Below are 14,539 nucleotides of genomic sequence, written 5' to 3'. Positions count from 1 at the left end.
AATCAGATGGTTAGAGTCACTCTTCAAATACAAGAACTCAGAATGTTAAAAGATTAAACTGACACCTGCTTCATCACAGGGTTAGAGGCATCTGGATTTCTCCTCTGAACTCTAACATCGGGAAACTGATAAAGCAAAGAATATAGAAAGAATATCAGATTATTAACCTTAAAGATGGGTCATTTTTCAGTCTACTTATTTCAGCCAAGAATAATCTTATGTAGAACAACTGTACAAAACTGTATGAATCTTACAAAGGTTGTTAGCTTTCTCAATTTGAGAACTAGATTCTTCTATTTAATTATAAAGCACCCTTCAAGTCATAAGGAAGTAAATGGTGCAGTGATTCAGACAATGTGATTCAAACAGTGTTTTGATTTTTACTTTATTCTGACATGTAAAACCCACTATAAGATCAGCAAAAAGTCTTATGTAAAACCTTCAGGGACTCTGAAAGTTAGTGTACTCAAACCTTCGAAGAGTATCAGAAAAACCTTTAAATTAAGGAAATTAAGATTTCTTTAATTATAAATGGCCCAATTGTATTTACTATGGTTGGTGAGGGAAGAGCTGACTTTTCAAGAAACTATCCAAGATGCTTTAGGGGAAAGAGAATTTAGAAAACCTAAGAAATTAAAGGCCTTCAGTTATTTTAGACAGAAACTGGACATGTGAACAGAAAAAAGGAAAAGGGTAAAGAATGCTCTGCTTTTCTTAGAAGTCAAATTCAATGCTTCAGTATTTATGTTTTTTGTGGGGTTGGAAGGGCAATCTTTCTTCAAATAGTTTTTCTTTCAGTTGGGTGGAACCCATCTTATTGCTTGCTTCTCCACTATTCTCTGGGGAAAGGGAAGGGAAAAATTTCCACAAAAACCAACACAGTACCATGGAGTCAAGTTGAGTGCCTTCCACTAAGAGAAAGATCATCCAGACCAGGAGGAAGCTTTCCCAGGCAATCACTTGCCTACTCAGTCGCATCTCTTCCCGCCCTCCCCTCTTTGTTCTTAAAGCTACTTACTAACTAGAGTGATCAGAGTAAGTTATTAACCAGAGCAACAAGTTTCACGCCAAGATCTGACACTTCAAAACATCAAAGCAATTAAAACCATCAGAGAAAAGTTTTAGCTACCAAAGCAGAGGCAGACACTGGTATTACAAACTACCGTGTAAATAAGCCTGCAGCATCATACGTGAGGAAACTGCAGACTTTTTTTGTAAGATGATAAAGAAAAAAAAATAAAATTACATTGGGATTGATAACAATTCATTTTAATTCATGGACAGCTACTTCTCCATTCTGTGCCTGTGACAGTCTAATTGATCCTGGACTCAGGACGTGCCCTGCAGATCCCTACAAAGATGCAACCATTGTCAGTGAGTTCCAGCTGGCACTCAAGGAAAAAATCTATTTTCCACCTCAAGTCTAGTATAAGTGAATATTTATATTTCTTTGAAAATATTCCTAAGGTCATAATTTGTATTTAGCTAATTTACTGCTTTAATAAAGAATCACATTTTGTAAAAGAAAGGAAGCATAACTGAACACAGAATCATGAATACCTAGCTATCAGTCATCCCGTATGTGAAAAAGAAACTAAGAAAACTTGAGGTAGTAGGAGTTACTAGATTTGAAGGCACAGGGGAAAAAAAACAACTCCCCCTGTATAGTTTTGTCAGATAAATTCAATCTCATAAAGTAACACTGAATTCAGAAAGATTGAAGCTATGACCAGATATCACAGTGACCACTTCCTCAGCATTTGCTATCTCCCAAGCACTGTTCTAAGTGCTTCACATATACAATTTAACTCATTTAATCTTCACTGTAGCCCTATAAAGTAGGTAGCATTATTGTTCTCAGTTATAGATGAGGAAATTAAGATTTCTAGATGTCAAGGTCTTGGATCTTGTGTGATCTTGTGTAAGGTCACAGTAGTGGCAGAAGTAGGCTATAAACTTAGGGAGACGAACTCCAGACTTTGCGCTCTTAGCTCATAGGAAACTGCTTCTGTGATACGATCTGAATTAAATCGACAATTACCAAGTATACACAATGTGTACACACCATGCCCTGAGGCAATTCAAAATAGAGAGAAAAAGATCAAAATGCACACAATCAACTTCAACACAAAAGCATTATGAAAGAGGTGCTATAATAGAGGTTCAAGTGTGCTAGCATATAAAGAAGGAATCTTTAATTCTGCCTGGGGCAAGAATCAGGCCTGCCTGCCAGAGAAAGAGCGAGAGAGGCAGGAGGGCAGAACCTGGAAGGATGAAGACAGGAAGCAGTTAGTCTTCCTCCCTGGGAGTCTGCTCTGGTGGTAATGCTGGGTCAAATGAACACAGCAGTTTCTTAGGCCACTCCAGCTCTACACAGTGATGCCTGTGGAGATCTGAACAGGAAATGACAATTTAGTCAATGACTATGTGACTAGTGAGAAGTGGGTGGATATGGAAAATCTCATACGAGTTGCCATGACTATTCTGTTGCTTGGATTCATTCACCATCTACTCTCACCAGTTGTACTAATTAAATCTTCAGAGCTTTTCCAGGATCTCTATCGCTTTCTTTGCTTCAGAAAGTCAATCAGAGTTTATTGCCCCGAAAAGGTAGGATTCAGAGTCAACATTTACTAAATGAGTAGTATGTGTCCAGCAATGGGCTACTGGCTTTCATATCTTTCAAAAACCCTGAGGGGAGTATTAACACTACTCTCTTCTTACTGAAAAGATTAAGTTGCCTAGGGCAACATGGCTAGGGAGGATCAAGTTACACAGGAAGAAATTCAACAAAACCATCTTGACTTGAAGCCTGGTGCTCTCTCCTCTTGTCCTTTTTCTTGGGAAAAGCTAGCAGAAGCACGGCTGTCTGAATCATCTAGCAGGGAACACACATAGATATCAAGACAGCACAAGAGAAAAAACACGAATTTTCACAAGGTCTATATGAACTCCTAATGATATAGTCTAACCTCACATCATACTTCATTTGCTCATCAGTGACCATGCTTTCAGTTTGCAGAAATAAAAAAAAAAACTGAGTTCTTGACTTCTGACCACATAGTAGGTGCTCCAGTTGTGTTAACAAAATCCACACAGATGTCTGCCAATGTGAGTGCCATTAGGGGTTTTTCAAGTATATTAAGATGTCAGTGACTTGGAAGGAAGTTATGACCAACCTAGATAGCATATTCAAAAGCAGAGACATTACTTTGCCAACTAACACCCATCTAGTCAAGGGTATGGTTTTTCCAGTAGTCATGTATGGATGTGAGAGTTGGATTGTGAAGAAAGCTGAGTGCCGAAGAATTGATGCTTTTGAACTGTGGTGTTGGAGAAGACTCTTGAGAGTCCCTTGGACTGCAAGGAGATCCAACCAGTCCATTCTGAAGGAGATCAGTCCTGGGTGTTCTTTGGAAGGAATGATGCTAAAGCTGAAACTCCAGTACTTTGGCCACCTCATGCAAAAAGTTGACTCATTGGAAAAGACTCTGATGCTGGGAGGGGTTGGGAGCAGGAGGAAAAGGGGACGACAGAGGATGAGATGGCTGGATGGCATCACTGACTCAATGGATGAGAGTTTGAGTGAACTCCGGACAGGAAGGCCTGGCGTGTTGCAATTCATGGGGTCGCAAAGAGTCGGACAAGACTGAGTGACTGAACTGAACTGAACTGACTTGAATATCACCTCTTAGTGTTTTTTGGTAGAGATCTGATTCTTAAAAGAGTCATATAAAAAAGTTATCAATCCTATAATCTAAGAAACTGACTACACCACTAAAATAATACACAAGATACTCTGCCAATGTTCTCAATGCAATGGCTGAAAAGAAACATCACCTCTCTAGATCCATTTATACAGATTTATTTAAAACTACCCTAGTGGACTACATCAGCATCCAATGGTACTGAGAGCTTAAATTACTCTTAGCTCTGTCCTGTTCTAGACTGTTGCTGCTGCTGCTGCTAAGTTGCTTCAGTCATGTGTGACTCTTTGCGACCCCATAGACTCAGAGCTCTTTCAGAAATATGGAAATAATTTTTTAGTGTTAATCTGTACTCACAAATGGAGAAGGAAATGGCAACCCATTCCAGAATTCTTGCTTAGAGAATACTGTGGACGGAGGAGCCTGGTGGGCTGCTGTCCATAGGGGTGCACAGAGTCGGACACGACTGAAGCGACTTAGCACGCATGCATGCACCGGAGAAGGAAATGGCAGCCCACTCCAGTATTCTTGACTGGATAATCCCAGGGATGGTGGAGCCTGGTGCGCTGCTGTCTATGGGGTCGCACAAAGTCGGACACGACTGAAGCAACTTGGCAGCAGCAGCAGCAGTACTCACAAATGCCTTCTAAACAAACTTAGTCAGCCTTTATTATATAGTCTCAAGATGAAAAGGACTCTATTGATGCAAAATAATCAAAGAATAAATACTGTCTTAGAGAACTGGTCCTGAATCTGGTTATATATTAGTAATTTGGGAAACCTTAAAAAAATAGACATCCCACAGTCCCATCTTAGACTTTTTGAATTATTATTATAATAAAAATTTAAGTTCTTGGGTACTACCTCTACACATTCTGATTCAAAAGGTCTAATTTTTATTTAAATTGGAGAATAATTAGTTTACAACATTGTGATGTTTTTAGCCATACATCAACATGAATCAGCCACAGGTATACATTTGTCCCACCCCATCCTGAATCCCCTCCCACCTCCTTCCTTACCCTATTCCTCTGCGGTTGTCCCAGAGCATCAGCTTTGAGTGCCTTGCTTCATGCATCAAACTTGCACTGGGCATCTATTTTACACATGATAATGTACATGTTTCAGTGCTATTGTCTCAAATCATCCCCTGCTCTCCTTCTCCCTCTGAGTTCAAAAGTTTGTTCTTTACATCTGTGTCTCCTTTACTGCCCTGCATGTAGGATCATTGGTATTGTCTTTCTAAATTCCATATATGTGCGTTAATATATAGTATTTGTCTTTCTTTTCAACTTATTTCACTCTGTATAATAGGCTCCAGGTTCATCCACCTCATTAGAACTGACTCAAATGCATTCCTTTTTGTAGCTGAGAACTTAAATTTTTAATAAGCTCTCTGAGTGATTTCTAACACAACTAACTCAGGGATCAGCATTTGGGAATCACTAACAATCTGAATCCTCTGTCTAGTCCAAAACATGTGCTCAATGTGTTGAAGCAAGAAGGGCAGGAGATGAAGGTAAGAACTAGTAGGGAGACCGTGATTGGTTGAAATCACAGCAATATTTAAAGTACTACAAATTAAAGTGTTGTTACTCTATATATTATATAGCTTATACATTCTCTATAACATCAATGTTCTTCATTCTTATAGTCTAACATGAACAAGAGAAAAGGAACTCGCACATAATTAAATGAAGAACATAGTTCAAAAAGCAGCTAAGTGTATTTACATTTAAAGACCAGAGAAAAACCACATAAATAAAACATACCAATCTTTTCTATTTCCTGCCAATGGAAGTTCCTTTCATTTATTTCTAACAGTTTTTAATATTCTCTGAGCCACAATAAAATTTTATGTGATGGAGATTAGAGAGGCTATGCTATTTGAAAGTTTGGCTGCAGAGTCTGTATTTCATGCCACTTCATTACATTTTGTTAAGGATTTCCCTCTTCAGCAAAAGGGATTAGTTTTCTTCTCACTTCTTTGAATACTCTTCTTAGGTTGTTAGTGTGAACTAGGTTAATCTCTCTTTTAACATATAAAAGATGAACAAACAAAATGTTCAATTTATTTTATTTTTTTAAATGGAACACTAAATTTAGTCTTAGAATTCTCTGTTTGGTAAGTTTCCAGTTACAAGGTCTTGGCTTCCCTTGAGCACAGTTTGAAACAAAATAATGCAGTTTGTTCTGATGGCTGGAACATGCAGAGTGGAGTGTGCAGGCAAAGAGGCTCTGGCTCTGGTCCAGTATTTCAAACCTTCTTAAACTGCCACTCTCATCTAGGCTTCAAGGGCTCCAGATAAGCAAACAGGATTAGTTATTTCTAGCCCAGAAGAGCTAGAAAAGCTTTATACACATCATTTAGGGACATAGCCCACTCTACAAGTCAGGGTAGTCATGACCAGGTAGATCTGATCAGGAAAGAAGTAAAGATGAAGCTAAAGATCTGAAACATTCCCTAGTCCACAAACTGACTCTTCTTAGGTCACAAAAACAGGTGGTGCTAAGACATTGGATGCTGTGAATGGAAGTGAATAGGACAGGACTGGAGCAAGGTTGGGAAGTTCCCCATCCCTTCATGTCAACACTCAAGTGTCTACTAAGGCCACAACTGAGGGTGCTGGGGGGAAAAAGAAATATCACCCACCACTCTCCAGGCCATCAAGTCCTGCCCAAGGCACATTTCTGGGACTAATAGGAAGAAATTGACAGGGAGAGATATTGGGCTTTTTTTTTTTTTCCCCCTTCTCTACATGGTGTATTTGGAGAAGGAAACAGCAACCCACTCCAGTATGCTTGCCTGGAAAATTTCATGGACAGGGAGCCTGGTGGGCTCTAGTCCATGGGGTCACAGAGTCAGACACGACTGAGTGATTAAATGACATAACATACTATTAGAAAAATAGTAATTCTTTTCATAGTTGTGGGTATCACACAAATAATTAGGTGTGGAGGCTCAATTAATTAGGTAACAGCTTTGCCACCAAATTGTGCTTCCTTCCTAAGAACTTGTTTTAAAAAGCATCTCTTAAGTGTGACAGATATTCTTAACAGTGTGCCTCTGGTTCTCGTGACAGTTCCCACACAAGGATTCTGATGTTTGTTTGAGAGGTGACACCCAATCAATGTAACCTGGTCCCCAAAGCAAGCTCTCTGAAGGGGCCAAGATTCATCTGTGTAACTCCTGGTTGTTACTCCCTTTGCTGAAGCCAAAGCCTCCCTTCCTCTGACACATCATAATGACCCACCTGCATGTCCTTTTCTTCTATGACGAGGGCATAACCTTGGGCAAGAGAACCCATCTCTCTGAGTGGATGGATCATTCTGTAAAATGGGGATAATATTGCTCTTCTAGCAATTCTGTTGCAATTAGATATTATTCCTATAAAGGTTTTATTTTAGACCTACTTGCTATCTACAAGAGTTACCAAAAAACAATCTGAGTTAAACTCAGATATGAAAATCTGGAAGAAAAATGGGGCCTTTGTGCTGGAAGAAATCTCACTGAAGCATTTACATTAGAGAACAAGATGTAGTTAAATCTTCCCTATTTATCATTTATAAAGGCAAACAATCAATATACACTGCACAAAAAGAACAAAAAGTTAACATTTTTCTTACACAGAATATCACAACATTATTGACCGAGAAAGCCTGAAATGAATATTACCTGACTCTGAACTAAACATGGCTGGGTTTGTCTCTATTGACACACAGTCAGTTTTATGAAACATGGCACTCTGGGATGTTCAACAGCTTTTATCTTTCAGATGCTTGATGGCTCTGAGAAGCATCAAGCCTACATCTTTATGAAACAAAATTGAGAAAAATGTGTTTTGTCAAGGTATGGCAGGCCACATCCGGATCTGTCAAGAAAGGGTCATCAAAAACTTCAGGCTACAGTATTCTTTGCATTTTCCTTCATCAAAAAGATAATAAAAAGTCAGTACGGAGCAAGTAAACGGTAACAATTAGAAAGCTTTTAAACTCTAAAATTGAAGAGGTCCAAAGGCTTGGATAAAAGGGATGTCTATTCAGTTACTTTTCCCCAGAGAAACAACACAAAACAGATCAGGGTGTTGCTGATCCCCTATGAGGTAAAAGAAGACCTTCTCCTTCCCTAAAGAGATATCTACCATCAATTAGTAAAACTTAGAACTCAGTTAAGAATCAACTGTTTGTTTAAAAGTTTTTAAGTCAAAGTCATGTATTTATAGCCTGAAAAACAAAACAGAAAGTGTTAAAGGCTTATACTACTGACAAATAGCAGCCCATCTCATGATATCCCTTACCTTTAATCAAAAGTAATCACATTCAACACAATATTTATCTCCTTATTTTTAAAAAGTATTTAATTTAAAAATTTAAACATTAATCTTTGACTTCCCATTATAGATATTAATAATTTATCAAGAACATATACATATACCTTATGCCAGACTGTTCTAGGAGTTTTGCAACTCGTTTTATTTGACATGAGGTCACTGGTGACCAAACAAAAGCTGTTTCAGTGGAGGCAGGGGCTAAATCACAACACAAGACAGAGGAGAGAATGAGAAGAGAGGAATTAGACAGTAAACAGAAGCAACTCTCTTGAGGAATTGCATTCTAAAAGGAAGAAAAGAAATGGGATAAAAGAGATGTGTTTAAGGATGTTTTGTTTTGAAGTTTGGGAGACACTATACTGTGCTAGTAAGTGCATAAGACTGTTCAGTTCAGTTCAGTCACTCAGTTGTGTCCGACTCTTTGCGACCCCATGAATCACAGCACGCCAGGCCTGTACCAGTAAAGAAAAAAAAAAAACAAGAAACAAAAAACGATGCAGGAGAGAGAAAGCTCAAGGCTGGAGGAATTCCGTAAGGTGATAAGAAGGATGCTGCAGTGTTAGCTTTCCCATGAGGCACTCCTTGGTCATCTAGCTAAACTGCAATCCCTGCCACACCAGTTACCATCCACTCTCCTCCTCTGCTTAATTGTACTCCTTGTACTTAGAACTAGCTACTATTCTATATTTTCAACCCACCTCATTTATTGATCTACTCGACTAGAACATAAGCTTCATATGAGGACAGGGACTTTTGCCTATTTTGCTCACTGCTGTATCACCAGTACCTATGACAGTGCCACAAAAACTATTTGCTGAATGAAGTCAGGTGGACAAGTGGAATGGTTGGCCTAGAGAGAATGGACAGTTCATCCACAATGGAGAAGGTGAGTGGAGGACTAGCTACCGCAGGTTGACAGGTGTGGTAGGGGCTGGTGCCACTCTCTCCTGAGCACTTTCATTAGATAAAGATGGAATTTTAGGTAAGAAATATTTTTCCCTTAGCAGTTTAGGCACTGCTTCACTATCTTCTCGTTTCTAGAACTGCCACTGCGAAATGTTGTGCAAGTCTGATTCTTAATGTTTATACAATGACTACTTTGTCTCTATCTCTGTATTGTAAAATTTCATGATAAAAAGGGCTTTTTAACTTTCAAAGATTTTCTGAAGCCAAAACCTCCCTTCCCCTGACACTACATCATAACGACCAATGTGCCTATCTCTTCTATGACTACCATGTGGCCTTAGGCAAGTTAACCCATGTATCTGAGTGGGCCATTCTGTAAAATGGGGATAATATTGCTTTTTAAACTTTTAAAGAATTCTGAAATATATATACATATAAAAGCACATATACTATATAAGCAACATTTAAAAGAGAAAAAATTAAGACTCCCAAACCCAGCACCTGTTTAGAGTTGGCCAGCTATAGCCCAAAGGCTAAGTTTGGTGTGCCTTCTATTTTTGTAAATGAAGCTTCTTCGAACAGTCACTCTCACTAGTTTACCGACTGTAAACGACAATGTCGTGCTGTGTGCATGTTAAGTCCCTTCAGCTGTGTGCGACTCTTTGCGACCCCATGGACTGGAGCCCACTAGGCTTCTCTGTCCGTGGGATTCTCCAGGCAAAGATACTGGAGTGGGTTGCCATTTCCTCCTCCAGGGGATATTCCCGACTCAGGGATCAAACCCATGTCTCTTATGTCTCCTGAATTGGCAAACAGGTTCTTTACCACTAGCGCCACCTGTGAAGCCCTTGAGTCCAGTAATTGCATCAAAGACCATATTTACTATTGGCCCCTTTAAAAATGTTTGCTGATCCCTAACCTACCTCAAGACAGAAAACAATATTTCTGATGTCACATGTATGCCTCTTCCCAACTGTACTCCTTTCACTCCCTCTGAGGAAACTACTACCTAAATTTTGTATTAATCATTCCCCTTCCTTTATATGCATCCTTAAATAATATGACCATTTTGTTTTTCTTACCTGAACTTTTTATTAATGAACTCATATTTGATATTCTTCTGTAGCTTGTTTCTTTTACTCAGAATTCTGTATGAGAGGCCCAATCATACTGATAGTGGAATTCATCTTCACTTAAATTGTGCAGCAGTTTACGAGTTGTCTGTTGATGTTATGGGGGCTGGGTTTATAAAACAAAACACTACACGATGAACATGGCTGCACATGACCAACAACAGCAAGTAGGTATGTGCACATAGTACCCCCCCAGCCCCTACCAATTCTGCCCAAGAGCGGAACTGCTCAGTTTTGGGCATATGCAAATACTTCTGTACCACATACCCTTCAAAGCATAGTACATGAAATTCTCTAAGACATCTGCAACATAACACTTGGCTTTATCAGACACCTAATTTTTGCAAACCTAGTGTTTTAATCACTGTAGTTTTAAATTGCTTTTCTGCGATTAATGTGGTTGAGCATCTTTCCGTATATTTATTAGCCATTTGTGTTTTTCCTGTGAAATGCCCATTTGTGCCTTTAGCCAATGGTTCTATTGATAATTTGTCTTCTGCATTTTTTTTAGTGTAGTTTTTTATATAGTTCAGATATTAATCTTTTGTCACTTTTATATATAGCAAATATCTCACCTCAGCTTGTGACTTGTCTTTCCATTCTTTGAATGGTATTTGTTTAATGACAAAAATTCACAATTTTAATTTTTCTCTTTATACAATGCATAATTTGAATTATTTAACTGAATCCATTTCTACTCCAAGATCACAGATCTACTACTATTTTGTCTTCTAACAGTTTTAAAATTTTGCCTTGATCCATTTGGAATTCAGTTTTGCATGTTGTATAAGACATAAATTATCTCCCTTTTCTTTCCTGTGTGGATAATCAGTTATTAAAAAGTCCATCCTTTCCCCCAGATTTTACAATGCCACCTCTGTGGTATATGAAGAACCCACACACATGTGATCTGTTTCTGCAATTTCTATTCCATTCCACCAGTCTATTTGTGTATCCCTACACCATTACTCCCCAGGTGACAGCTAGTGGTAAAAAATCCACCTGCCAATGCAGGAGATGCAAGAGACTGGGGTTCAGTCCCTGGGTTGGGAAGATCCCCTGGGGAAGGGAATGGCAACTCACTCCAGTATTCTTGCCTACAAAATCCCATGGACAGAGGAGCCTGTTGGGCTACAGTCCATGGGGTCACAAAGAGTTGGACAAGACTGAGCATGCACGCAGGCACATGCCATTAGTAGCATCTTAATTACTAGAGCTCCATATAAAGTCTTGATGTCTTGTAAAGCCAGCTTTGGGCTTCCCTGGTGGCTCAGACAGTAAAGAATCTGTCTGCAATGAGGGAAAACTGGGTTCAGCCCCTGAGTTGGGAAGATCCCCTGGAGGAGGGCATGGCAACCCATTCGAGTGGGTTGCCTAGAGAATTCCCATGGACAGAGGAGCCTGGTGAGCTACAGTCTATGGGGTCCCAAAGAGTTGGACATGACTGAGCGACTAAGCACAAAGTAAGCTTTACCAACCATTCTTTTTCTTCAAATATGTCTTTGGCTTTCCGCATTAGTTTCAGAATCAGTTTGCCAAGTACTATGTAAAATCCTACTGGGATTCTGAATAGAAATGTACGCAATCTACAATATACATCATTTTGGAGTGAAATGATGCCTTCAATATAATGAGTCTTGCTATTCATGAACATGGTCATGCCTTTTCTCTACTGAAAATTCATATATCAACATATGAATTTCCCCTTGCAATAAGTTAACATTGTGAGTTATAATAATAGATTTTCTAGTATTACCAGGCTTACATTTCTGGAATAAAATCAAGTCAGTTACTATGAATTATATTTGTTATGTAGTTGCTACTGTTTAGATTAAGATTTCTACAGTTATGTTAATGAGTAAGATTGGCTGATAAGTTTTCTTTTTTGTGTGTCTCTTCATGTAGCTGAATGTCAAAATTTTATACGTGTCACAAGAAAAGCTGGGATGTGTTCTTTCTTTTTTCTTGACTCTTAAGAAGTTTGTCTAAGATTGAAATTACCTGTGATAAAACATACTTGTAAAACCATCTGGGCTGAGTGTTTTGGAAAAAAAACTTTTATATATAGATTAAATTGCTATAAATTAAATGACCTATTCAATTTTTATTAAGAAGAAATGGGAAATTCATTTTTATATTTCTTAATTCAATTTTGGTAATTATATTTTTCTGTTCATTTCACCTTAGTTTTTGAATACTGGCATAAAATGAGTAACAGGGTTTTCTTAATACCTAAAATTTCTGCTGCATCTGCTCATTTTGCTTGTTAATTTACTCCTTTATTTCATTTTAGTTTTGGGAAGGAGCAGAAACAACTGCATGTTTAATCCACTACATTTATCTAAACAAAATCACACAAAAGGTACATTCTTACTTATCTCTAAGACTAAGAAATAACAGAACATACTACAAACTGTTGCAGTGACAATTAAATGAGTTAATAGATGGAAAAGGCTTAGCACAGTGCCTGGCACATATTAAGGGATCAAAAATATTATGATAATATCACAGAGAATTCAATTCCACTGTTATGATGTCCTATTTTTATTCTACTTAAGTTTAATAGTTCAAAGCAATAGTAACTGGTTATGGACTAGACTCTTTCAAATGTACTCAATCTATCCAGTCTCATAAGGAGGTAATGATTGGCAATATTCTCATTCTGAAACAGTCTGGTGTTCAGGCCCTGAGATTATGAACTACATTTACAGTCCAAAATAAAATGCAAAACAAAGGAAGAGGTCTATTATGGGCTGTTTTCCCTTGAGGGCAAGGGCCGTGCTTCTATCACCTACCAGTGCTATAAGCCTAGCACCCAACAGGCAATTAAAAAATTGTGCATACCTGACAAGCAAACAATACCAAAAAAATAAAATGATAAAATTACAATGAAAGCCATAAGGAAAATTCTAATGGTCTCACTGCTGCTGCTGCTAAGTCATTTCAGTCGTGTCTGACTCTGTTTGCATTTATTAGGTGCCTTGAATTCATAGGTAAACACATAGGTAAATCAGAGGCCTACGATTCTATCCATAGGTCCTTCAATAGGGAAATTCCCACAACAAGGTCTTTCTACCCTTTCTAACAGTCCATTTCTTTATAGAAGTTTTACCTAAAAAAAAAAAAATACTGTAAACAAAATAAATTTTAGTTGACAAACATACTCATTTGGGGGAAGCATAGTGATGTTTGTGATTTACTTTGAAATACATCAAAAAATAAGATGGCTTGAAGAATGGTATGAGGAATGGAAAAATATGTGCCAAAGGAAGCATAGTAATCCGTTAAATGGCAGAATCTAGATGGAATTAGGCAGATGTTTACTGCAAACTGATTTCAATTTTTCTATGTTGGAGAATTTTCATAACAGGTACTGGGAAAAATACAAATTCTTATATTTAGCAAATTTAAAAACTAACATAAAAAGATTATGAAAAAATTTGTATTATATATAGAAAGTTATGACAATGTAAAAAGAGTTCATCCCAATTTTTAACTCAAGAACCCTATAAGATAAATGGAAAAAGACATTAACAAAATACAAATAGGAAAAAAAAATGCATGAAAAATATTCAGCTACTTCTAACTAAAAAAATTAAAAATAAATCAAACCTGCAATACTATTTTATGCTATTTTGTTAGGAAAGCTAAAACACATGTCCACAAGCACACATACAACTCTGGCAAGGATGCAGTGCAAATGGTACACTCATCCACAACTGGCAACCTCCACAATAAAAAAAGCCTGTTTGGGAAGCAATTTGGCATCCATAAGGCATAGCACCTATCTGTCCTTTGACTTGGTGGTTCCAATTCTTAGAATATGAACTGTATTAGTCAAACGAAGCCAAAAGATGTTCACTGCAGTGTTACCTACTAAAGGATTACACTATGAATAGCCTAAATGGCCCTCAAGAGAAGATTTAGCAAACGATGACACATCAGTATAATGGAATATGATAGAGACATATAAAAAATGACAATAATGAAAGCTTATATGGAAATATTTAAAGTGTTCATCACACACAATCAAACAGGAAACTATAACTGATTGTTAAGCTACAAGAATAAATAAAATGTGCATTGACACTGTAAAGGGACATGAATAATTAATAAAAATGACATGTTATTATCTGAGAGGATTGTGGATGATTTCTTTTCTGAAGTTTTGTTTAATCTTTCTGATACATCTTTCAATTAAAATAAAATGAAAAAGCCCGTTTCAAGACTGTCTACTCACAGTGCTGAGTTTGCTGCAAATGATGAGTATCCGACGTTCGTAGAGCATACTGGCATACAGATGTAACATGTTGTTTACATCCACAGCCACAAAATATTCTGTCAGATTTCTCTAGGAGAAAGAAGAAGGGGAGGTTTGTGGCTTATTTTGTTTGTTCTTATTAGAAACAGTATCTAACAGAAGCACAAGAAACAAAATAATCAGAAAGTATACTTCCCTCTT

At 37.7% G+C, this 14,539-nt stretch overlaps 1 protein-coding gene across 13 annotated transcripts in view; it reads right to left on the bottom strand.

The window, feature by feature from the left end:
- Positions 1-14,539, bottom strand: part of DENND1A (DENN domain containing 1A) — a 538,527-nt gene that overhangs the window by 233,309 nt on the left and 290,679 nt on the right. For all 13 annotated transcript variants that reach the window (XR_011255499.1, XM_069582473.1, XM_069582475.1 and 10 more), the window contains one exon: positions 14,318-14,428. Coding sequence is in view for 12 of the 13 variants with exons in the window: in XM_069582473.1 (XP_069438574.1) it covers positions 14,318-14,428 (111 nt within the window). In the remaining variant the exon portion in view is untranslated. The remainder of the gene's footprint in view (positions 1-14,317; positions 14,429-14,539) is intronic.

The sequence above is a fragment of the Ovis canadensis genome, chromosome 3 (genome assembly GCF_042477335.2).
Source record: "Ovis canadensis isolate MfBH-ARS-UI-01 breed Bighorn chromosome 3, ARS-UI_OviCan_v2, whole genome shotgun sequence".
Lineage (NCBI taxonomy): Eukaryota > Metazoa > Chordata > Mammalia > Artiodactyla > Bovidae > Ovis > Ovis canadensis.
Note: the sequence above shows the minus strand (reverse complement) of the source record. Positions and strands in the feature narration are given on the sequence as shown.